Source organism: Lycorma delicatula, chromosome 5, assembly GCF_047948215.1.
Source record: "Lycorma delicatula isolate Av1 chromosome 5, ASM4794821v1, whole genome shotgun sequence".
NCBI lineage: Eukaryota > Metazoa > Arthropoda > Insecta > Hemiptera > Fulgoridae > Lycorma > Lycorma delicatula.
The window spans coordinates 108,966,039-108,986,458 of NC_134459.1; the positions used below are offsets into that span (position 1 = coordinate 108,966,039).

At 27.7% G+C, this 20,420-nt stretch overlaps 1 protein-coding gene across 1 annotated transcript in view; it reads right to left on the reverse strand.

Moving 5' to 3' along the window:
- Window positions 1-15,278: 15,278 nt before the first annotated feature.
- LOC142325295 (A-type potassium channel modulatory protein KCNIP1-like) overlaps window positions 15,279-20,420 on the reverse strand; it is a 698,781-nt gene continuing 693,639 nt past the window's right edge. Inside the window, exon 6 of the mRNA XM_075366851.1 lies at window positions 15,279-16,369. Coding sequence (XP_075222966.1) covers window positions 16,259-16,369 — 111 coding nt within the window. The 3' untranslated portion in view covers window positions 15,279-16,258. The remainder of the gene's footprint in view (window positions 16,370-20,420) is intronic.

Genomic DNA, 20,420 nt, shown 5'->3' on the forward strand with positions numbered 1-20,420 from the left:
TAAATATTATTGGAAATGAATCGGTAAAGTTGTCTATACTTAGCAAAGTTTATTTAAAAATAATTTTACCACAAACAGAAAAATTAACGAAAAATAATAAAAAATTTAACGTGAATTTTTCAAGATGCCAAGACTTCTATAAGGTTAATTTTATATAGCTAAAACTAATTAGTTTAACTTTGTAACTGTGATATTTATTACACAATACACACAAAACATTTTTGCTTGGCAAACTCTTTATTGGTGCGAAAACTGAAAAAAAAAAAAAAAATAGAATTGTAAAATTAAAGAAAAGTAGGTTTATCTTAAAAGAAAAACTATCATATTTAACATTAAAAAAAAATTTATTTATTTATATAATAATTTATAATTTATATTTATTTTATTTATTTATGTAAATATTTATTCCTTACGGCGCGCCCAACATGAAGTTTATGGTGTGTGCGATACGCAGGGATTTCTAAATGAGAGTTCAGTATCTATATTTTCCATTGTATTTCATATTGTGATATCACAATACTAATATACGGTAGTACCACAAAAAAATCGTAGAGTGTATTCTAATTACTTTTGATTTCACATCATTAACTTAATGTTGAGTCACAATCTCTTATGTAGGCTATATCGTATTGTTTATAAATACACCTTTGTCATAAGAATTTTTGTTTATCTCTGAATTTCCGGTTACTTTACCATTTGTTATTATTATTAATCATCCATATTTTTATTAAGGAAACAAGTCATCTCAGCCAAACACGTAAGAGTATTCATTTTGTTTTAGTCGTAATGGTAGATTGTTTGTTCAGTTTATACCTACACTAAGTTTTTCCAGTTTGTACTTTAAGCGGGCAATAATAGACTTGAAATCAACTTGCGGGTGAAGGTCACGCGACTTTCTCATCTTGCCACCCAACAGTCGTATTCTGCAGCTGTGCGGAGCCCATACGGCCAGTACATCACATTCATCTATCATTAACTACGCTTCAGAAATCTAATAAGCCTGTTAGTAAAAATGGCAGTAAACAGCTCTTATCTTCGAAAACAATCGAAAAAAATGATTTATAGGGTAAATAATTATTAAAAAAACTTGTGCATAGCTACTTTTAAGGAGGTTTTTAATGCAATGCAGGAAATGACCGCAACCATGCCTGCTGTATCAGTGCGTACTGCACAAATTGTTCGTTATGAAGGTAATGAAAATGCATCACCCAAAAGGTGAATTATGCAAATATTTTTTTGAATCGCCTCGGAAAAGAATTCCTCATACAAACTGAGTAATCGATCTGGACAATTTTAATAAAGGTATCATCATTCCATTCAAGAATTTTAGGATAGAGGAGAGAATCGGACGTGCAATAAAATTAGAGACACGGGAAAAAAATACCGGGAGTGGTATTCCACGAGTAAAATTGTAAGACAATTTGGGTTCCGCTTTCGTACATGTAAGAACAGCAGAAAGTTTTAACGGAGAGATCTGTCATTGTTCTTGTTCGGGTAAAATTTTACCCGGTCGGGAGAGGATCCCGTTTAACTATACGCCACCTGGGCTTGGTTTTATACAAAACCAAGTTATTTTGCTACAAAAGCTCTCGTTTTTCAATCGAAGCATTTGGGGGACTTCCATCAAGAAATGAACGGTGATCGAAAATAGTTCGTAATTTTTTTGCAATCTTTGGAAGAAGGCTATGCAAACGTGATGGATAACGCCAGCTATCATTCTGCACTTAAAGAGAAAGTGTCAATGACCAACAGAAAAAGCGGAAATTGTTTCATGGTTGGAAGAGAAGAAAATACAATACAATCCTTTTCACATAATTTCCGAATTATTATCTGTTACTAATGAACAAAGAGAAAAATACAGAAGGTATGTGCTTGACGACATTGCCGAAGAAATGGGGCATGAAGTCATTCGACTACCGTCGTATCACTGACAGTATAACCCAATCGAGCTAACTGTGCTCAGATGAAAGGTGAGATGGCAGCCAGAAACAGTATATTTCAAATAAATAACGTAAAAACGTTACTGAAAGATGCCATAAACCGCATAACTATAGATGACTGGAGAAAATGCGTTAGACATCCAGAAAAAAATTTAAGTAAAAGATTTTTATAAAGAAGGATTGCGGGACGAGCACTTAGAACGCATTGTAGTGAACTTACTAGAAGATGGCAGTGACGAAAATACGACAGATTTATCAGGTGATTAAGACTTAAAATTTATTTCACGTGATATTGACTTTCAGATAATAATTTATTTAGATTTATAGTAAAGTTTCGCGAATTTTTCAGTTTTAAAGTCCATATTTAAATTTAACCGAAACATTTCCAAATTCTTGAACATGTGGAAAAATTAGAGAAATAATTTATGAAAATAAAAAGTTTTAGATGCGAGATAATAATTTATTATGCGCACCAGAGTAATTCAATAAATATTTTGCTAACAAATACTTAAGATAAGTTGACTAAACGTTGCCCTGTAAAGAGAAAAGGAACGATTCAGTGTAGTATTGTTACCGTGGACTAGGGGGAATGAGAAGAAACCTTAAGCAGTGGAAGGGCAAAGAGCGCGTGACCTTTACCAGCAAGATGATTTCAGAACTATAACAGTAAAAATTAATTTTGTACAAAGGTTTGTATTCATTTACGGTTGGCGAAAAATTAAAAGTTATTCGCTTAGCTGAGGAAATCGGTAATAGTACAGTAGGCCGTAAGTACAGTATTCCGAAATCGTGAATAAGGGTTTGGAAAAAGAAAAAAGAAAGTTTATACATATTAGTAAAAGTAGAAGGGCATTTGGCAGCGGACTTCAACAAGAGCAGTTGTTGTTTTACATTCAAGACGAACACGAACAAGGATTTGCTGTTTCAATGGAGACGACACAATCAAAAGCCGCAGAAATCACGAGGGAACCGAATTTTAAAGCAAGTTGAGGTTGGTTAAGTCATTTTATGAATAGGTATGCGCTATCAATTAGAAAACGTACATCTATTTGTCAACATTTTCCGGATGCCTTTGAGAAAATATTACTGGTCTTCCAGAGACATGTAATTCATTTACGAGAGAATTTTTTTTTTTTTTTACAGTTCTACCACAATAGAGGTACACATTATTTTTCGGTATTTTTCGAGTACGGTATCTTTCGGTATTCTTTCGGTATCTTTCGTGAGGACACATCGTACGCGAGTAAATACGGTACATAATATATTTTTTTTAAATTCGCTGATTTTATTTTTAAGTTATTCTAAACAAAAACAGTTGAGTTAGAAACATATAAAGTAAAAAAAAAGTAATATAAGAAAACGCTAACAATATAAACATTTTAATTCAGAAGAAAACTAATTTTTTTTATTACAAGTAGTCGATTTAAATAACTTTTTAACGTAGATAAAATAGTATATAAATTTCCGATTACAACCAATTTATAAATAATAACTTTAAAAATTAAGCACTATTTCATACAAATTACTCTAACCAAGTTATAAACAAATTCCAAGACATAATCATATAACAATTCTACTATTCAGAGAACCACTGTTTTAAAGGAAGAACATTAATCTAAATGGTCAAAATAAAGTTTCTTCTCGTTAACACTATTAATATAAATATGTATATGTATATATATACATATATATATATACATATATATACATATATATACATACATATATATATATATATATATATATATATATATATATATATATATATATATACTATAAAGTCTTGTATTAAAAATATACATATATAATCTAACTATTAATAATAATATTAATTACAATAAATAAATTACTTTTTTTTAAATCATTTTATTTTTCAATATAAATTACTAAACATTTAACAGACAACGTGTAATATTCTTTGAAATTCATTTTTTAACACAAACTGAGATAAAATTTTCATTTCTTAATGATTTTATAATAATAATAATAATAACAACGATACACCATATATATCACATAAATATATATATATATTATATTTTATATATAGAAAACAGTCCCTAAATTTTTAACAAGTTCTTTTTTTCGCGGACAATTATAAAAATTTTAGCTTCTCAGAGATAGCGTATAGTACGAAACGTTGAAGAAATATAACTTGGAATGAGTATACAAAGATTGTACCGCAAGAGACATAGACGACTACAATGTTTTAAACGCTGCACCTTAAGTAGAGTAGGTGGTTTTCGATTCCTTTATGTAATTGAATTCACAACTCTAATGATTAATGCTTTTCAAAAATCATTAATTAGTTTTAATTACTTTTGAGGCAAAAGTCGTACGATCAATTTTTTCAAATAATATTAAAAAAAAGTAACACGTAACTTCTGGTCAAAAGATATATTGAATTGATATATTATTTTCAAATAATAAAGTACTTTGAGATAAAGAACTTTATTTTTACGTACAGAATAACGTTTTTTTAATATCAAAAGTATCAAATAAAATAAAAAGATACATACATTGTTACAAATTTTCAGAAACTGATGTTATTACTTATCATCTTCATTTAAGATTCACAAATAACATATTTTATGTTTAGAAATGTTCTTTTGTTGTGCAAGTTTTTACATTTATTATACACACTAAACCGTTAAATGTTCTTTATATGGTCTTCACGAATAGACTATAATCCTTTTTACTAACTGAGTAAGAGATAACAGTATTTTAAAAAGTAAATTTAAAGAAATGATTGACTTTATAGCTGTATCGAAGTAGCAAGACAGGACTACTACTTTTGCAAATGGATACGCTACGACTGATCTGGGAGTGTAAAATAATGAATATGTATGTATGTATAAACAGATATTTCAAAGGGATAATCGAAAAAAAAAGGAACGGTCGGACTGCATTACGTTTTATACTCCCACTCGGCTGTAAATCTATTAAACAGAAGGAAAGATGCTTTCACGTTGTTTGTATGATAGATTTAAATGAATTAGAAATTTTTCTCGCTATACATTTTTAGAATTATTGAAAGTTTTGTTAATCTATAAATAAATTTTATCCCAAGGATTAAAATTTTAATTAAAAAAATTAATTGCTGAGAGAAAAGGTCAAAAATATTACTTTTTTTTAAATACTGAATATAATCATACTTTTATTATTAAATATATATATAAACTTCAATAATACAACTGTACGATTACTATGCTTATAATTAATAAATATAAACTAGTTTTTATGGATAGATAAAATTATCTTTTAATATCAATTATGGGAACATAATCAAACAATTTTGTTTAGTTTATATATATATAAATTCTCGCAACCGTATATATATATATATATATATATATATATATATATATATATATATATATATATATATATATAGTTGCAAGAATTTTCGGTCACTCATAAAAAAATTTTAAATCATATTTTTATTTATTCTTTATCAAAAGGAAAATTAATTACGAATTCTTACTACATATAACTAACTGTTTACTTTATAACTTTTCACAAAATTATAGTAAGTTTACATGTTTAAATAAACTTAGATACGTCATGTGATATCCTAAATTGATATAAATAAGTGGAGAAATTTTGAAACGGAAGAAATAAAGAAGAAGAGTACATCGACAACTGAAATTTGTGAAGATTTCTATGCGCAAGCATAAAAATAAAGAAAATAAAATCTGGCAAATATTTTCGAAAATAAATACTTGGCAAAAGAAATCGTGCTATTCAGATATAAAGTTGTTTGAAAAATCACAGCGGAATAAATATTCCGCTGTGATTGTTATATTCCATTGTTAAAAATTTAACAATGAAACATAAAATTTGTTAAAAAAAGGGTATAAAGAAATATAAGATGAAAATTTTTTTCACAATATTTTGTATTTCCATGGGCTTATCATAATTTATTTGAGTGTTATTTTCTGCCCTTCCTAGCAATATCGCTCGTAGTTGGCGCGTTTCGAAGTACCTGCATTCTCAAAACTACTTTTAGCACTGAATCTTTTGTTTTGCATAATTTTTTGTTTTTCTATTGTTTTACATAATTTAAATCTTTTTCTTGTAAAGATTAAAGATTTTTGTGAGAAATTTATTTTAGAAATTTTTGCATACTTCAGATTTTTCTTAAATATTGCAACACATTTGATAGAAAAAGGACATATTCTTCGTAATGCAATGATAAAATCCATAAAAAATATTACATGATGCAGAAAAAGGATTATTTTGTTTAAATATTCTCGAAAATATGGAAATATTCCAACTAAAATTAAGAAGGAGATGAGATAATTAATGAACAAATAAACACTTAATTCAATGCAATATTTAAAATTATTAAAGTAAAGAATCAGAAGGATTAGTTTCAATAAATTGTATAACCGTTAGAGCGGGAGGGAAAAGCAGATGCGCCATGACAGAGGAGATGGTGAGTGAGAGGAACTTAATATCGCTATTTATTCGACGACCCCCAACTCGGGAAGATTCAGTGGTAAAAGTAGTTTTGAGAATGGAGGTACAGCGCACCCTCAATTTACGCTGGTGTTACGTTCCGAAAAATTTCCGCGTATAATGAAACGGCGTAAATTGAGATTCATATTTAATGCAGAAATACAGGTTAGGTTCTTGTTAAGTTATACAGTAAATGACATACTTAAATTACTGTACTCAAAAATACTGTTCTTCATTTTAATATTACAGTACAACGTATGTATTTAAAAAGAAGAAATATGTACTATATGTACACTACTGTGCATAGATTATTTCCACTAACATCATTTAACATTTATTATCATTTAGTTTTTTTTTTTTTTTCATTTAACATTAAAAAGCTGGTAATGGTGGACTGTAGGGATTTGTTCAGTAAAAGTCTTTGTTCTTCCTTGTATGGTGCAACTATATTTTCTAGTTCCTGTTAAAACCGCAAACTACTCTCTATCACTGGATCTTCGGCAATTATAGATTCTTTCAATTCCTCCGCCATTTTTACAATTTTTCTGAATTCAACTGTTTATTTTTTATCAAATTTTCTCTTCTTCATTTTCGTCACTGTCGTACGATTTCGTTTTCTCCATAAGTTCCGAGTCACTTAATTCTTCATTTACATCCTGTTCCTGTATATCTAAAAATCTTTCTCCTGGTAACTGTCTGGCAATGTTGACTATTTCGTTAGAAGTATCTCCTCTACATCTTTATTTATTTCGTCTCTATCCTCTATGACTTCGTTACGTTCTCTCTCTGGTCAGCCCTTTACCGCTTCGGCCAAAGCTTCTTCCAGTAGGTTTTCTGTTGTAATGATTTTTTTACATTTGCAATGCAATCGTGTTAGTTTTCGTGTAGTTTTTCTAGCATTCGCTCTTACTTAAGATTTTTTCTCTTTCATGTCATCAAAAAGTTTTTTAAATGTTCGACCATTGTAGAGTACGCTTTGAAAGTTGCATTTACACACTCGTCAAGGGGTTGCAAAAGTGGTGTAGTGTTGGGCGGTAGAAAATTAACTTGAATATTTTCATCAGCTTCTTTCAGTAGCACCTCTGGGTGAGCCGTACAATTGTCTAGAACAAGCAAAACTTTGTATGCAAGATTTCTGGACGCTAAGTACTTTTTAACCTCTGGTTTAAAACAGTTATTAAACCAATTTATACAAATATCAGCAGTCACCCAAGCACGTTTATTAGCTCGCCAGAAAACCGGAAGGTTATCTTTATTTTTGTTTTTTAATTTGCAAGGATTTAAGGATATATAAATTAACAACGGCTTAATCAAGCAGTCTCCAGACGCATTCGAGCACAACAACCAAGTAAAACAATCCTTTGCTGCTTTATAACCCGGTGCGGTTTTCTGTTCTTTGAAAAGGAATGTTCGCTTTGACATTTTTTTCCAATGCACACTTGTTTCATCTGCATTGAAGACCTGATCTAGTACGTAACCTTTCTCCTTTATGATGCTTAAAAATTGTGCTGGGTATTGTTCAGCAGCTTTGAGATCTGCAGAAGATTTTTCACCTCGAAGTTTCACATTGTCCAAACTGTGTCTTTTTAAATCTCCTGAACCAGCCCTTACTAGAATAAAAACTGAAACTGGATGAACTATTGGTAGAAATTTCTAATTAATTGCCTGTTTTACTGGACACCCTGCGATAAAGCCGCGTAGCCTTTTCTCGAATTAGAACTGAACTTAATGGCGTATGCTTTTGAGTTTGGTCTTTAATCCATGTCACTAACAACTTTTCGATTTTCTTCAATATCGGATTTCGAGCGTACGAAACGACCTTGGCACAAATCGGTACACTGGCCGCGATACTTTGGCGTATTTTGTTTTTATTAAGCGGTACTGTACGCACAGACAATTCATTTAAGTTAAAATTTCTAGCTACAGACGCCACAGTATCTTTATTATCTAGACAATTTAGAATTTTACTTTTTTTTTATAACGATAAAACGTTTTTTTGTTTCTTAGTTTTTAACACGGCACTCATTTTTGTACACAGTAGTAAAGGAACAGTACAGTACAAAAAAAAAATAGTGTTACGAACGTAGCTACAAAACACACTAAAACTCAATAACAGTAACGAGACGTATTTAACGCAGTGCTTTTGTACACAGGCCCACGTAAACTGCAAATGAACGATGATTGTGAAACCAGTGAACTGGTCATTACAATAACCCATAGGCATTTCCTGTGAGTACAGGATAAATGTACGGATATTTAATCTCGTAATCGAAATATGTACTGCACTACCGTATTGCAGTCTGTTTTAGAAAATATTATAGTGACCGTGTGACTACGTATAAGTGAAACCTATCGTGTATTCAGAAATAATTTTCCTAACTGCGTATAACTGAAATGGCGTAAAACAATTACGCTTAAATTGAGGGTGCACTCTATTCCAAAACTGCCGTCAACTACGAATGTTATGACAATACTAGGAAGGACAGAAAATAACACTCAAATCAAATATAGGAAAATTATGCTAGAGCGTTTAAACACATCATAGGTTGTCAAGCTGGATAAGGTAAGGTAGAACCTATCAAAATTTTTCTAAAATGAAGCTATAAATAAAAACTTCGTTGAATAAAAGTTACATTTTTTAATTTTTCCTTAAAAAGGAAACTGCTCCTCTACAAAAAATTACTTATATAATTTTTCTTCTTATATTTCATCTCCACATTCGACTTCCACCCGCCATTTAAAACAGTCAATCATTATATTCTTCAAGTGAAATATTTGTTATTTTTTTTAATGACCAAATCAGACTTTTTTACGATTTTTATTGGTTTTCCTTCCTTTAACTAACTTTTTTTTTTACAGCTTTTAATTCCTATTTCGGTCCGAAACTTGTGTTTTATTACTAAAATAGTAGTTCTGGAATGTGGTTTTAGTTTAAGCACTAGAAAAACTATCAATCAATAAATTAAATCGTGAATAAATTTTTTTTCAAAAGGATAATAAACATTTTCTGTATTCTTCTATTGCATATTAAGTTAATTAGATTATTTTGTTTTTTACAACCAGTTTTCCGAGTTTATGTCAAAGGAATTCGGCTAGATGTCCCAAAAAATACACGCTTTAAATGAACAATCGCATGTATAGATCTAACTAATAATTACAGCTAAGGTCAATTATACGATATTTAAAATAAATTTACGAACAGGAAGATAACAAAAAATCTAAATTTTCACTTTTTGTCAATCGAAACAGGTTTATATATTTGAAGTAATTCAACAAGTTTCAGAAGTAGATCGGAATTTTATGTTTGAGTGATTGTCTGAATCTGGCTTAGGCAGGTTAAAAATGTATTTAACCAAATAAATGATTGTTACGGCAAACGACTGACAATTTAATGAATCGATTGACAATATTATGTAAATGAGAATTTATAACTATAATAAATAACTTTCTGACGGGAAACAGTTAAAGGCAATATTTGCGGTCTTAATACATCATCCTCTTGTGTACCACTGAATGTAAAAAGAAGTACTTCTACCCGTCTCATCATTTTATCCTTCTTTGGAAGTAACCCTTGCACTAAACAGACGGTTAACTTCATCATAGGCTTTAGAATAAAATACAGGAAAGGAGCAGCGTACAAGGATCCATTACTGTGATGGAGTTATTTAAGAGCAAAAGTAAAGTAAATATAGAGCAGCAAAGTAACTTTATAAAATAAACTAACAGAACGTTTTTGTTTAGAGTATCTGATTTCGATGGATTTCAAGTAAGAACTGCGTTAATACGCTGTGTTACTTACGTACAGAATTTAAATCAGGTTCTCAAAATTTTGTCATTCTTTAAGAAACCACTCAAATAATATAATATTTTACTTCTTTAAGAGTTACATTATTCAGATAGCAATTTAGTACAGCCTACAACTTAGTATGTAATTTTTTTCTTTTTTTTAATTTCACAGATTATGCAATCCATAACATAATTGTGGATATGAATAATTATGGTTATGAAATGAAATTTTTATATTGTGCTGATCATCTGACATCTAACAGTCGATGAGGCATGTTTTTTTATTAAGGTAGAAGGAACTCTGTTTATCGTACGATCCTTGATCTAAATTTCATATCTGGGGTAGCACAAAAAAAAATTAGCTATTCAATTGCGTAACAAGTAAAGACAGGCCACTATTCCTCCTAAAACCTAATCTAATATTTTTACTTTACTTACATGATGATCCATAATCATGTATAAACTTCATTATGAAGTATACAGATAATATAAAGGAATTATATGATGAGGAAGATAATATAAGGAGCTGCCTTTACTCACTAGAGTTTTTTTTTTTTTTTAATGTTGATTTTCTAAAGGGTACTCGGGAGGATAATTATACGTTGTAGCTAGCTGAACATTACAAAGCTTGGTAAAAATTATATAGCTGACAAAAATACAAAACCCTGTTTAAAATTATAATAATTTGTAAGAAAAACCTTATATGAAATAATTTTTATATATATATATAAATAAAATTATCTGTAAATATTTCAACAATACGCCGCCTTCTTATACGTTACAAAAATTAAAGTATTTTATTGTCTCATTTTAATAGTAGCGATATATTGATGTTTTATTTATTATAAACTTGTAAGTTGTAAAACATTTAACTTACTTGATTAATTTATAAAATCCTGTACTAAAATGTTTTTAAGAATACAAAGTATCTAAGAAGACTTACCGGAACAGAAATTAACATACCAGAACTTAATATGAACACATTTATCAAATTTAACTGCTATTTAAATAAGTTCGAAAATATAATTTTGTGTTACATATTTTTAATTATGTTGACCACACTTTAAATATTATCGAAAAAATGCCTTTAAATCATCAGAATTGGTGTTTGGCGGACTATCAGTAATTTCATTTTTTTTAATTACGTATAAATAAATTAATTAAATCCTTCTTTTTGTAAAAATTTTTGGTTAATTTAAAATTTATTTTATTTTCGTTAACAAATTGTTTTGAAAAGCATATTAAAACTTAGTTAATTTACAATTTTATTATAAAATTTGTATTATATTAATTGTAAATCTAGTCAGCGATCACTTTAATTCGACAACTTCCATAGTTTTTTTTTTTAATATCTTACAATTATTAGTCTATAATAGAACTCCGTAATTTCAGAAAATATTAAAATTTTGAAATTCGTTAATTATTATACAGTTACGGATTCACCGCAAATTTTGAATATACCTTATTTAAGACCCGATTTATTAGTTACAATTGAAATTATTCATCGGAGTTACGTCCCTTTTATAAGTTACACAATATTTTCACCCAAAATTTCGTAATTCAGCACTATACAAATATAATATACATCATTTACGGAATAAATAACTTTGTTTAAGTGAAATTTAACTGAGTTTAGTTATATTTAGGTCAAGATTAAGATTAGGTTGGTTTATACATTTTTTATAAATTTTATCGTCGATGAAGTCACAATTCAAGACTTTTGCCCAACTTAACCTTAAGCAAATTTAACCATTAGTGCAAAATAACGACATTTTGGGTGCGGTAATATGTAACTTACGAGGACTACGTCGGGTGAGAAGCGTTTCCGAAAAATAATTTCAATTGCAACGAATAACAGGTTCTGAATTAGGTATATTCCACATTTCATAAAAACTGTAACTGTACGCAAGTATAAAGAACTGAAACTGTATAAATTCGTAACTGCATATAATTACCGGAAATTCTTTTATTATTTTTCAGTAGGAAGATTAAATTAATAAAGGACCAAAAACATTTACGAATTAAATTTTTAAATATTTAAGAAAAAATGATTTGTAAGAATACATTTAAATTATTCTTTAACTATGAACGATTTAACGATTACTCAAAATAATAAAAAAAGTAATTTCTTATTTATTAATCAAATTGCAATAACTGCGTTAAAATACTCGACGTCTGTCTTATTGATTTACTGATTAAAAACAATTCAATGCACAGAAAATCTATGCAAAGTTATAATTTTATGATACTGCAATTAAACTATGCAAATAATTAAATTATAACAATTTCGAAAAAGAGCAACTGATTAAATGTAACAACCTAATATAGACTTTAACTAACGATAAATAGACTTCTCTTGTTCACTGTTTTTTGTCGTTACGTAGAACAATATTAAATAGAAATTATAGTAACAAAAATTATCCTTTATTATTCATCGAACAATCATAACAGTTGATAAATTCTATACGATAAAACTAACTTTATTTATATTAATGTAATATATACACAACACAATTATTATAAAACATAATTTGAAAAACAAAACTATTTAAAAACATTTAAACAACTCTGAAAGACATTTTTTAATAAGATGTAATAAATTAATAATATGTAATTAATTTTAAACATTACATAAATTATACATTCATACGATAATAAACCGGTAAAATTCAAACATTCTGTCGAAAATATCACTCTATATCTTTTAATTACGAAGTTAACAATAAATATAGCTTCATCCTAATTAAACATTTCAAAATAATTACCTTCATACTAAATAATTTTTTTGGAGGATAATTTTTTTTGTTATCATTACGTTGCAGTCAATAAATTATGAATATGAAACAAACGTATATTAGTTTTTACTATTCCTAATACAAAGTAACATAACCCGTTAAATATAAACCTTAAAAATGTTTGACTTTTCATAACTTGACGACAGTTAAAAAAATAAGTTTCGTTTTAAATATATATCATCGCAATATATATATTTTGTCTGTGTGTGTGTGTGTTCGTGTGCATGCGCGCGTGTTGTTTTGTGCGTTAAGTGAATAAATTCTTATATAATTAACTTTTTTAATAATGAAATCTAAATAAGACAAACAATAATCAAATTAATTAATTCGCATTGTATTCTCGGTACTTACGTATTAGCCCGTCGACCACAACCAAAATGATAAATGATCCCGTAACTTTGAAATATTTTCAAAGTTACATAATTTACAAATTAAAAATATAAGCATTATTGCTTATAATTATAGATATAATTTAACCTACGCTCGCTTACCTCGATTAATCAATAGTAATATTTTGATTATTCAAATAATAAATAATTGTAATAATTATTGAATATATTATTTAAATACTCAAAACATTACTGTATTAATTAGTCAAGGTTAGCGAGCGAAGCAAGGTAGATTAAATTAAAAAAGGTTAAATAAAAATGATAATATGACGGTTATATCGGGTGACATTAATAATAACCCAAAAGTTTGCAATTTATTGGTCGAGGGGCTAATACGTAAGTACCGTATTATCAATATATGTCATAATATATTATCATAAAACTAATAAAAATACAAAACTAACCTTAATAATGCTCTAATTACGTCTCAGAAATTGAAATGAGGTTAAACAACAAATTCATCACTTCAAATACACATTAAAATAATTCACTGTTTGGTTAAAACAAAATGACAAACAAAGAAATAATTTGAAAACTTGCATGTCACTACTACGCGAATTTAATCAGTTAAAAACTTTTAATCAGTAAAGTGAATCGATACAAATGTTGAATTACGCATCAAACAGCACTGCCTAACGTTCACGAGGCTTGTTTTCTGTCCACTGATACTATGAGAGAGCACGTACTACCAAAGGTAATCTGTCAGTCACATCTCCCTACTCGCATACAGACCGACATATCACCATTTCATTATTCGATCTAAAAGGCAGTTATTGTTTAGTCTCTAGTAAACTAACGATAAAAAACAGCTACTGCGACAGGACTGTACGAACTATAAATTTAGAAATGAAATGAGACTCATACGCGTATATGTAACATATAAAGCAGGTGTTTATTTTAGATATAAGAGTATGAGTCTCATGTAATTATATTTTTTTTTTTGCGCATATGAAATCTCTATTGTGCCTTACGTATTTTATTACTATTATTATTTTGCACCTTAGTATATTATTGTTATTATTACAGCGGCGTACTTTATTTAGATTTTAACTTATACATTACTATAATTTGAGTAGGCCAGCTTTATAATGTTATTACGCATGCAGAAAATAAACTATTATATATACATAAATAGCTACGTTGAATGGTTGTTGAAATAAACTGGAAAACCACATTACTCTTCAAAAATAATTTACAAAAATTATTCTTAAACTATAAACTAAGATGAACATTTTGATTGTTAAACATTAATCATCAGTCGATACTACGGAAAAAGTATGTATAAAAAGAATGTTAAAAATTAATTTAAAAAAATCATTAAGAAATTATAACAACTAATGTTAATAATTAACAAGTAAATGGTACTTACGAAACACTATGAAACAAGTATTTTAGGTGGGATTCTAGAATAACAATAAACATTTATATGTCGTAGGGGAATTGAAAAATCAGACTTATTACGATGCGCGCGACTAATTAGAAATTGTAAATATAAAACAACCAAACTTAAACTACGCTCGCTGGTTAGGTTAGCGAGCGAAGGTTAAGTTTGACTAGATTATAATTAATTATAAGCAATGGAAATACATTTAATTTTCCAATTAGCAGGGCGCATTGCAATAAGCCTGATTTTTTAATTCGCCCACAACATATACCAAGTTATTTTTATTTACGGAGTAGATAAGTTATTTCAAGAAAGATATACAGCATGAACTTTAAACCAAACAAAGAGATATCCACATGAATAAAATTTTAAGGGAGTCTTGCAATAATAAGAATATAAAACTGTTATCCCTTCCTTAATAATAATGTTTATTATTATTTTTACTTTTTTTAAATTATCTTTTTATACTTAATTTTTGTAGATTTTCTTTTTCTTATAATACTTTTTCCGTAGCGTCTAATGATTATGATTGTTTAATAATAGAATTTTCCAATACAGTGAAGTTAATAATTAAAATATAACAATTATTTATTTTTATTGATTTTAATTTATATTAAAAATTACAACAATATTTAACAAAAAAACAGTAAGAAATAACAAGTTTTCAATTTTATTTTTAGTTAATATAAAACTGCATTTTATACATAAAATCAATTTAAACACAGATAGGGATTATTAACCTCCTGTCATATTCAAGTAATTCGAGTCTTTCATTCAGAAAAGAAATTAAACCTGGAAGACAATTCATCTGTAGTTGATTTTTTCACATTTTTTATTTATTGTTGCGTGAATTTTAAATTTTAATCGACAATTTTCAAAAGTTCATATTTTATCCAATTTTAAAATGCTTAAAAAATATAAAATTTGGCCTGCTGCATGCGAATTCCGTATTGCTCAATATTTTTTAACGCTTAATCAAACTTAAGAAATTCAATATGCTAATTAAAGAAAAAAAGGACTACTCCCTCCATAATTTATTTTTATATAAGAATACAAGAAACACAGTATTTATTTACAAGATAATTGTTTCCTAGTTAGTTGGGAAAAGTAATATTTAGGGCACTGGAACAGGTTCAAACTTACACGCATGAAATCGGCGCTGTTTATAGATAAAATAGAATCACATTGATATCTAAACATCAATACAAACTGTTTCATATTCACGTTTATAACACGTTCATGTTCTAAAAATTATACAATATATATAACAATTATTTTTATTATAATTAAAATACAATTCAATTTTGTTAATGTAATGGTAAATATACTATTAACAACAAGATAGTCATAATTTTATTAAATAATGGATTAGAGGACGTGCTATTATCACCAGTTAATTATTATTCATTTACTCAATAATTAATATGTCTGTTTTATCTTTAAACTTATTTAGCTATTAACTCAGGTCCATGAGGGTGGGGGTCGTGCTCCCCTCGGGGACTGTCATATAGCCGAATCGAAAACAGCCATCGATCTGGATATATCTTCATCGTTAGTGCAACATTCAAGGAATTCTTCCAACGTAACAACCCCATCTTTATTTCGGTCCATTTTCTGAAACAAATAAAACTACTTTTACATTAAGGGTAATATTTTTTTTTACAAATAAACTCGTTCACAAATAAACAACACTATTAAACGCGGATATAAATCTAAATGAGTAATTAACAAGTAATTTCATGTGTATTGTTACGATCGTTAATAAAATTACAAAAACATTAAACATTAGATTTTCTTTTTTTTAAGTAAGGGAGAATTATCAGTTAAGAATTTATATTCAAAAGTCACAACAATAATTATTTTATACTAAAACTGTTTATAAAGACCGAGAGCTTTGAAAACTTTTAAGCTCGTTTGTACACGAAGTTAAAGTTTGGCAGTCTTTAATCCTTGAAACAAGTTGTATCCGTCATTTAAAATTAATATGAGGCTTACACATATTAAAGCCTAAGTAGACCTAGACATAACTAACATAACATGATGACAAAAATAATACTCCTGTCAATCACGTTCACTTTATTTTACTTAAAATTCTATACGTGTCACACAAATAATAATTGTACAAGTATAAAAGTTATATAACGCGTAAGGGAAATTTAACTTTGAAAGCAAGATTATTTAAAAAATTAATTTAAACTATTATAGTAAAAAATACCTATATATACAAACTACTATTCATGTTATGTTCGTAAAAAATGAGGTACGTTTGGACAGTCTACTCAGAAATGGTAAGAAATACTCTTCCCCAAATTGAATACGAAATGGACGCAATCTTTCAGCGTGACGGGGACACCAATGTATTTTAGCTATATTGTATGAGCTCAACAAGAATTATAAATTGCTCTTTCTCGAATCGAAAAGCAGTAATACTTCTATGTCCGACGCAAAATTTAAATTATCGTACTGTACATATTTCATATTCCGCCCATAAATATTTCACTTTAAGTCATAAATAAAGCAAATTAACTACTGTTAGCGAAAATCCTTGAAAATTATATATTTTAATTATAAATTTTTAATCGATGTACGATTTTAAATAACACAAAATATTAATCTAAAAGAAAACAGTACAGAGTATCAAAGATATTTGTTATTAAAGAATTGAAAAAACTAATCCACATGCAATTTCGTAATACACGATTGGAGCGGAATTGGTTTAGGTTCAAAAAATTTAAAATAATATTTTTTCGTAATTTTTTTTTTAAATAAATAAATCCTTTATATTTCGCTTATATATAATAACACAATATATAGATCACATCAAGAATGGATAGGTATGCTATCTATTCTCTACCGATACTCCATCGATTTACTATAACGATAATAAAAAACTCTCCCAGCATTTGAGTGGATGGATTAAGGGAAACTGTAACTAATGAAAGAAGAACCACAAATTACAAAACTGATTAATTATAAAAAAATATAAGTAATTAAAGTTCACATTAATAAATTAAAATATAAATACATGACATATTATTTAAGTAATATGTGAAGTTGTTAAATATATAAGTCACAAATCAGAAAACGATATGGACATTTTTTGAGCAAACATTTAAGTACACATTGCAATTATGTAAGACATGCATAATAAAACACAAGTTTTTTTAATAATTTTTTTGAATTAGTATTATTTAAATACTTATTGACAGCGTAATAATTTTTTTTTTTTTTAATTTATGGTTCATTTCTTTTAAATGGTTTAAGATTTATTAAAAACGGCAATGGAGGCATAATAAGGGTTTCCTCTTAAACCAAATTATTTTTATAGGTTATACAAAAAGACTTCAGTTGTGGTAGAAGTGGTTGTTGTTATTTTTTTTTTGTTATTGACGAAATTATCTACCTACAATGTGATCCCCCAATACAACGAACAGATATATTGAATGTTTATCATTTACTTGAACAAGAGAAACTTCGTCGGCAATTAACTCATCTATATTCTGTTCTATTCTGGTTGGTACCTTGTAACAACAACTGTCAGTGGATGGTAATGAAATGAATTTTTTTGTAGTTTGTAAAAAATACCATTTCTGAGCAGGATTCGAACATAGAACCTCCGAATGAAAGGAAGAGTATTATTAATTTGGTTTTATTATAAAAAAAAGTAAAATAAAAAATCTTGTAAAATAAAAGTTCAAACTATATTTAATAATTATTAATAATGAAAAGCTGAACCTTTACAGTAAATTTAAATAACTACTTACCTTGGTTATTAGTTCATAATCAAGCACAGGAACCTTTATTACATTTAAAAAAAAATTAAATATTAAAAATTTTAAGTATCTTTATTCAATTAATGGTAGATGTATTAATGTTGATAATTTTCTGCTGCAATATTTGTTTAATGTACTATTTTACTTATTGCTATTAGAAGAATATTCCTTCATTTACATTTATACATATCATCCTCATTCACATTCTCTGAAGTAGTACCTTATGGTGGTTCCAAAGGTTAAACAAAAAAAAGAGAGAGAGAAGGATATTCCTGGCGATGACATAAGGTTAAAACTAATTGGATCTTTTAGTTTATTACTTGGTTAGGTTGAATTGGTGCAATATCTCTAATTATTATTATTATTTCTGATCAGTATTACACATTAATGGACTGCCATATTTGATAGTGTATTTAAATTAATAGCAAATATTTTTTCTTTTGCTTTAATTAGCACCAATTTACAATTATTTTCTAAACGATTTTAGGAATTTCATTTTAAATATATTTTTAACCTCTTTTGTTAATCTACAATGTATTTAATAATATTGTTGATTATTATTTAATTTAGAAAAAAGGCATGTCACATTCTCTGTTATGTTTTTTCTTCAAATTGCTCATTTACCAGATATAAATTGCATTTATGAATTATTTGATTCTTAAATAATGGATATCTGATTTTCATTCTAATTGGATACCATATTTCACCAAACTTTCAGTAGCTATTTGCTTACAAATGTGAATATAAGATTCCCAAATATAGGCTAATATAGTAAAATAATCTGTTGATTATTAAAAAATGAAAATAAGTTTGTTTTTTGTTCTTTTTTTTTTAGTGAAAATTTTTTTTATGAGAACATGGTTTTAACTTTTACTCAAAATATGTCTCAGAGCCTGGAGAATTGAAAAAGTACCAGATGATATAAATTCATGATAATTATGTTCATGAAATTTTTCAACAGTAACTGCTTCGAGTACGTACATGAATCTGGTTCTTTTCTAATCGGCGATTTTTAACATAGAATGGATAAAAAATAAAATAAAAAAGAGTTTGAAATTTATAAAATGTTTTTTCTTAGGCATTTTGTAACAACACAGTGGTTTAAACTCTTATTGTTGTCTTGAAATAGTTTGTTGAAGATTTATTTTAAACTCTATTTTAAAATTTGAAGATGAATCCTATAAAATTTTAAGTAAGGTTCAACCACTGTATTTAAATGTTGTTTGTTAACTACACAGATTGGAAAATACTGGAATTATCAGTTCAGAGCTTCCAAGAAGTACTAAATGTCAAAAGTTATGGTAATCACTTAATATTTTTTAAACGAGTTATTCATAAGATAATAAATTTTGGTGACTGAATTTGACTTTATGTACACCGTCCAGATACAATCAATTTTTATAAACCATTTTCTTAAATATTACGCTACATTTTTGCTCATGATAGTTTATGATAAGCTTGATATTCTACATATACTCGTTTAAATAAAGAAGTACCATATAAATGCATTTAAAGTTTATGAATGTACAAGCACACAAAATAGTTAAGAATATATACTGTAGTCACATACTACTATTATAGTAAGTCACATACTACTAGTATATTATATGAATAAACAATTGAAATCCAATAAAATTTTTGTCCACATTCTAAATAGTAGTGTTTGGTCTTCCGGCTGTGGATAGTGGATATCATCAGAGATTTCAAGAATCATGTATCTTTTGGTCATTCAACCGTGGATATTACATACAACATAAAGAATCATCATTTGAAATCTACAGTTATAACCTACATCACCAAGAATACAATTTCTACAATTTCAAGAATATTCATTTACAACAAATTTCATACGACCAGGGATTTCAATAAATATATCTACAACATCATTTATC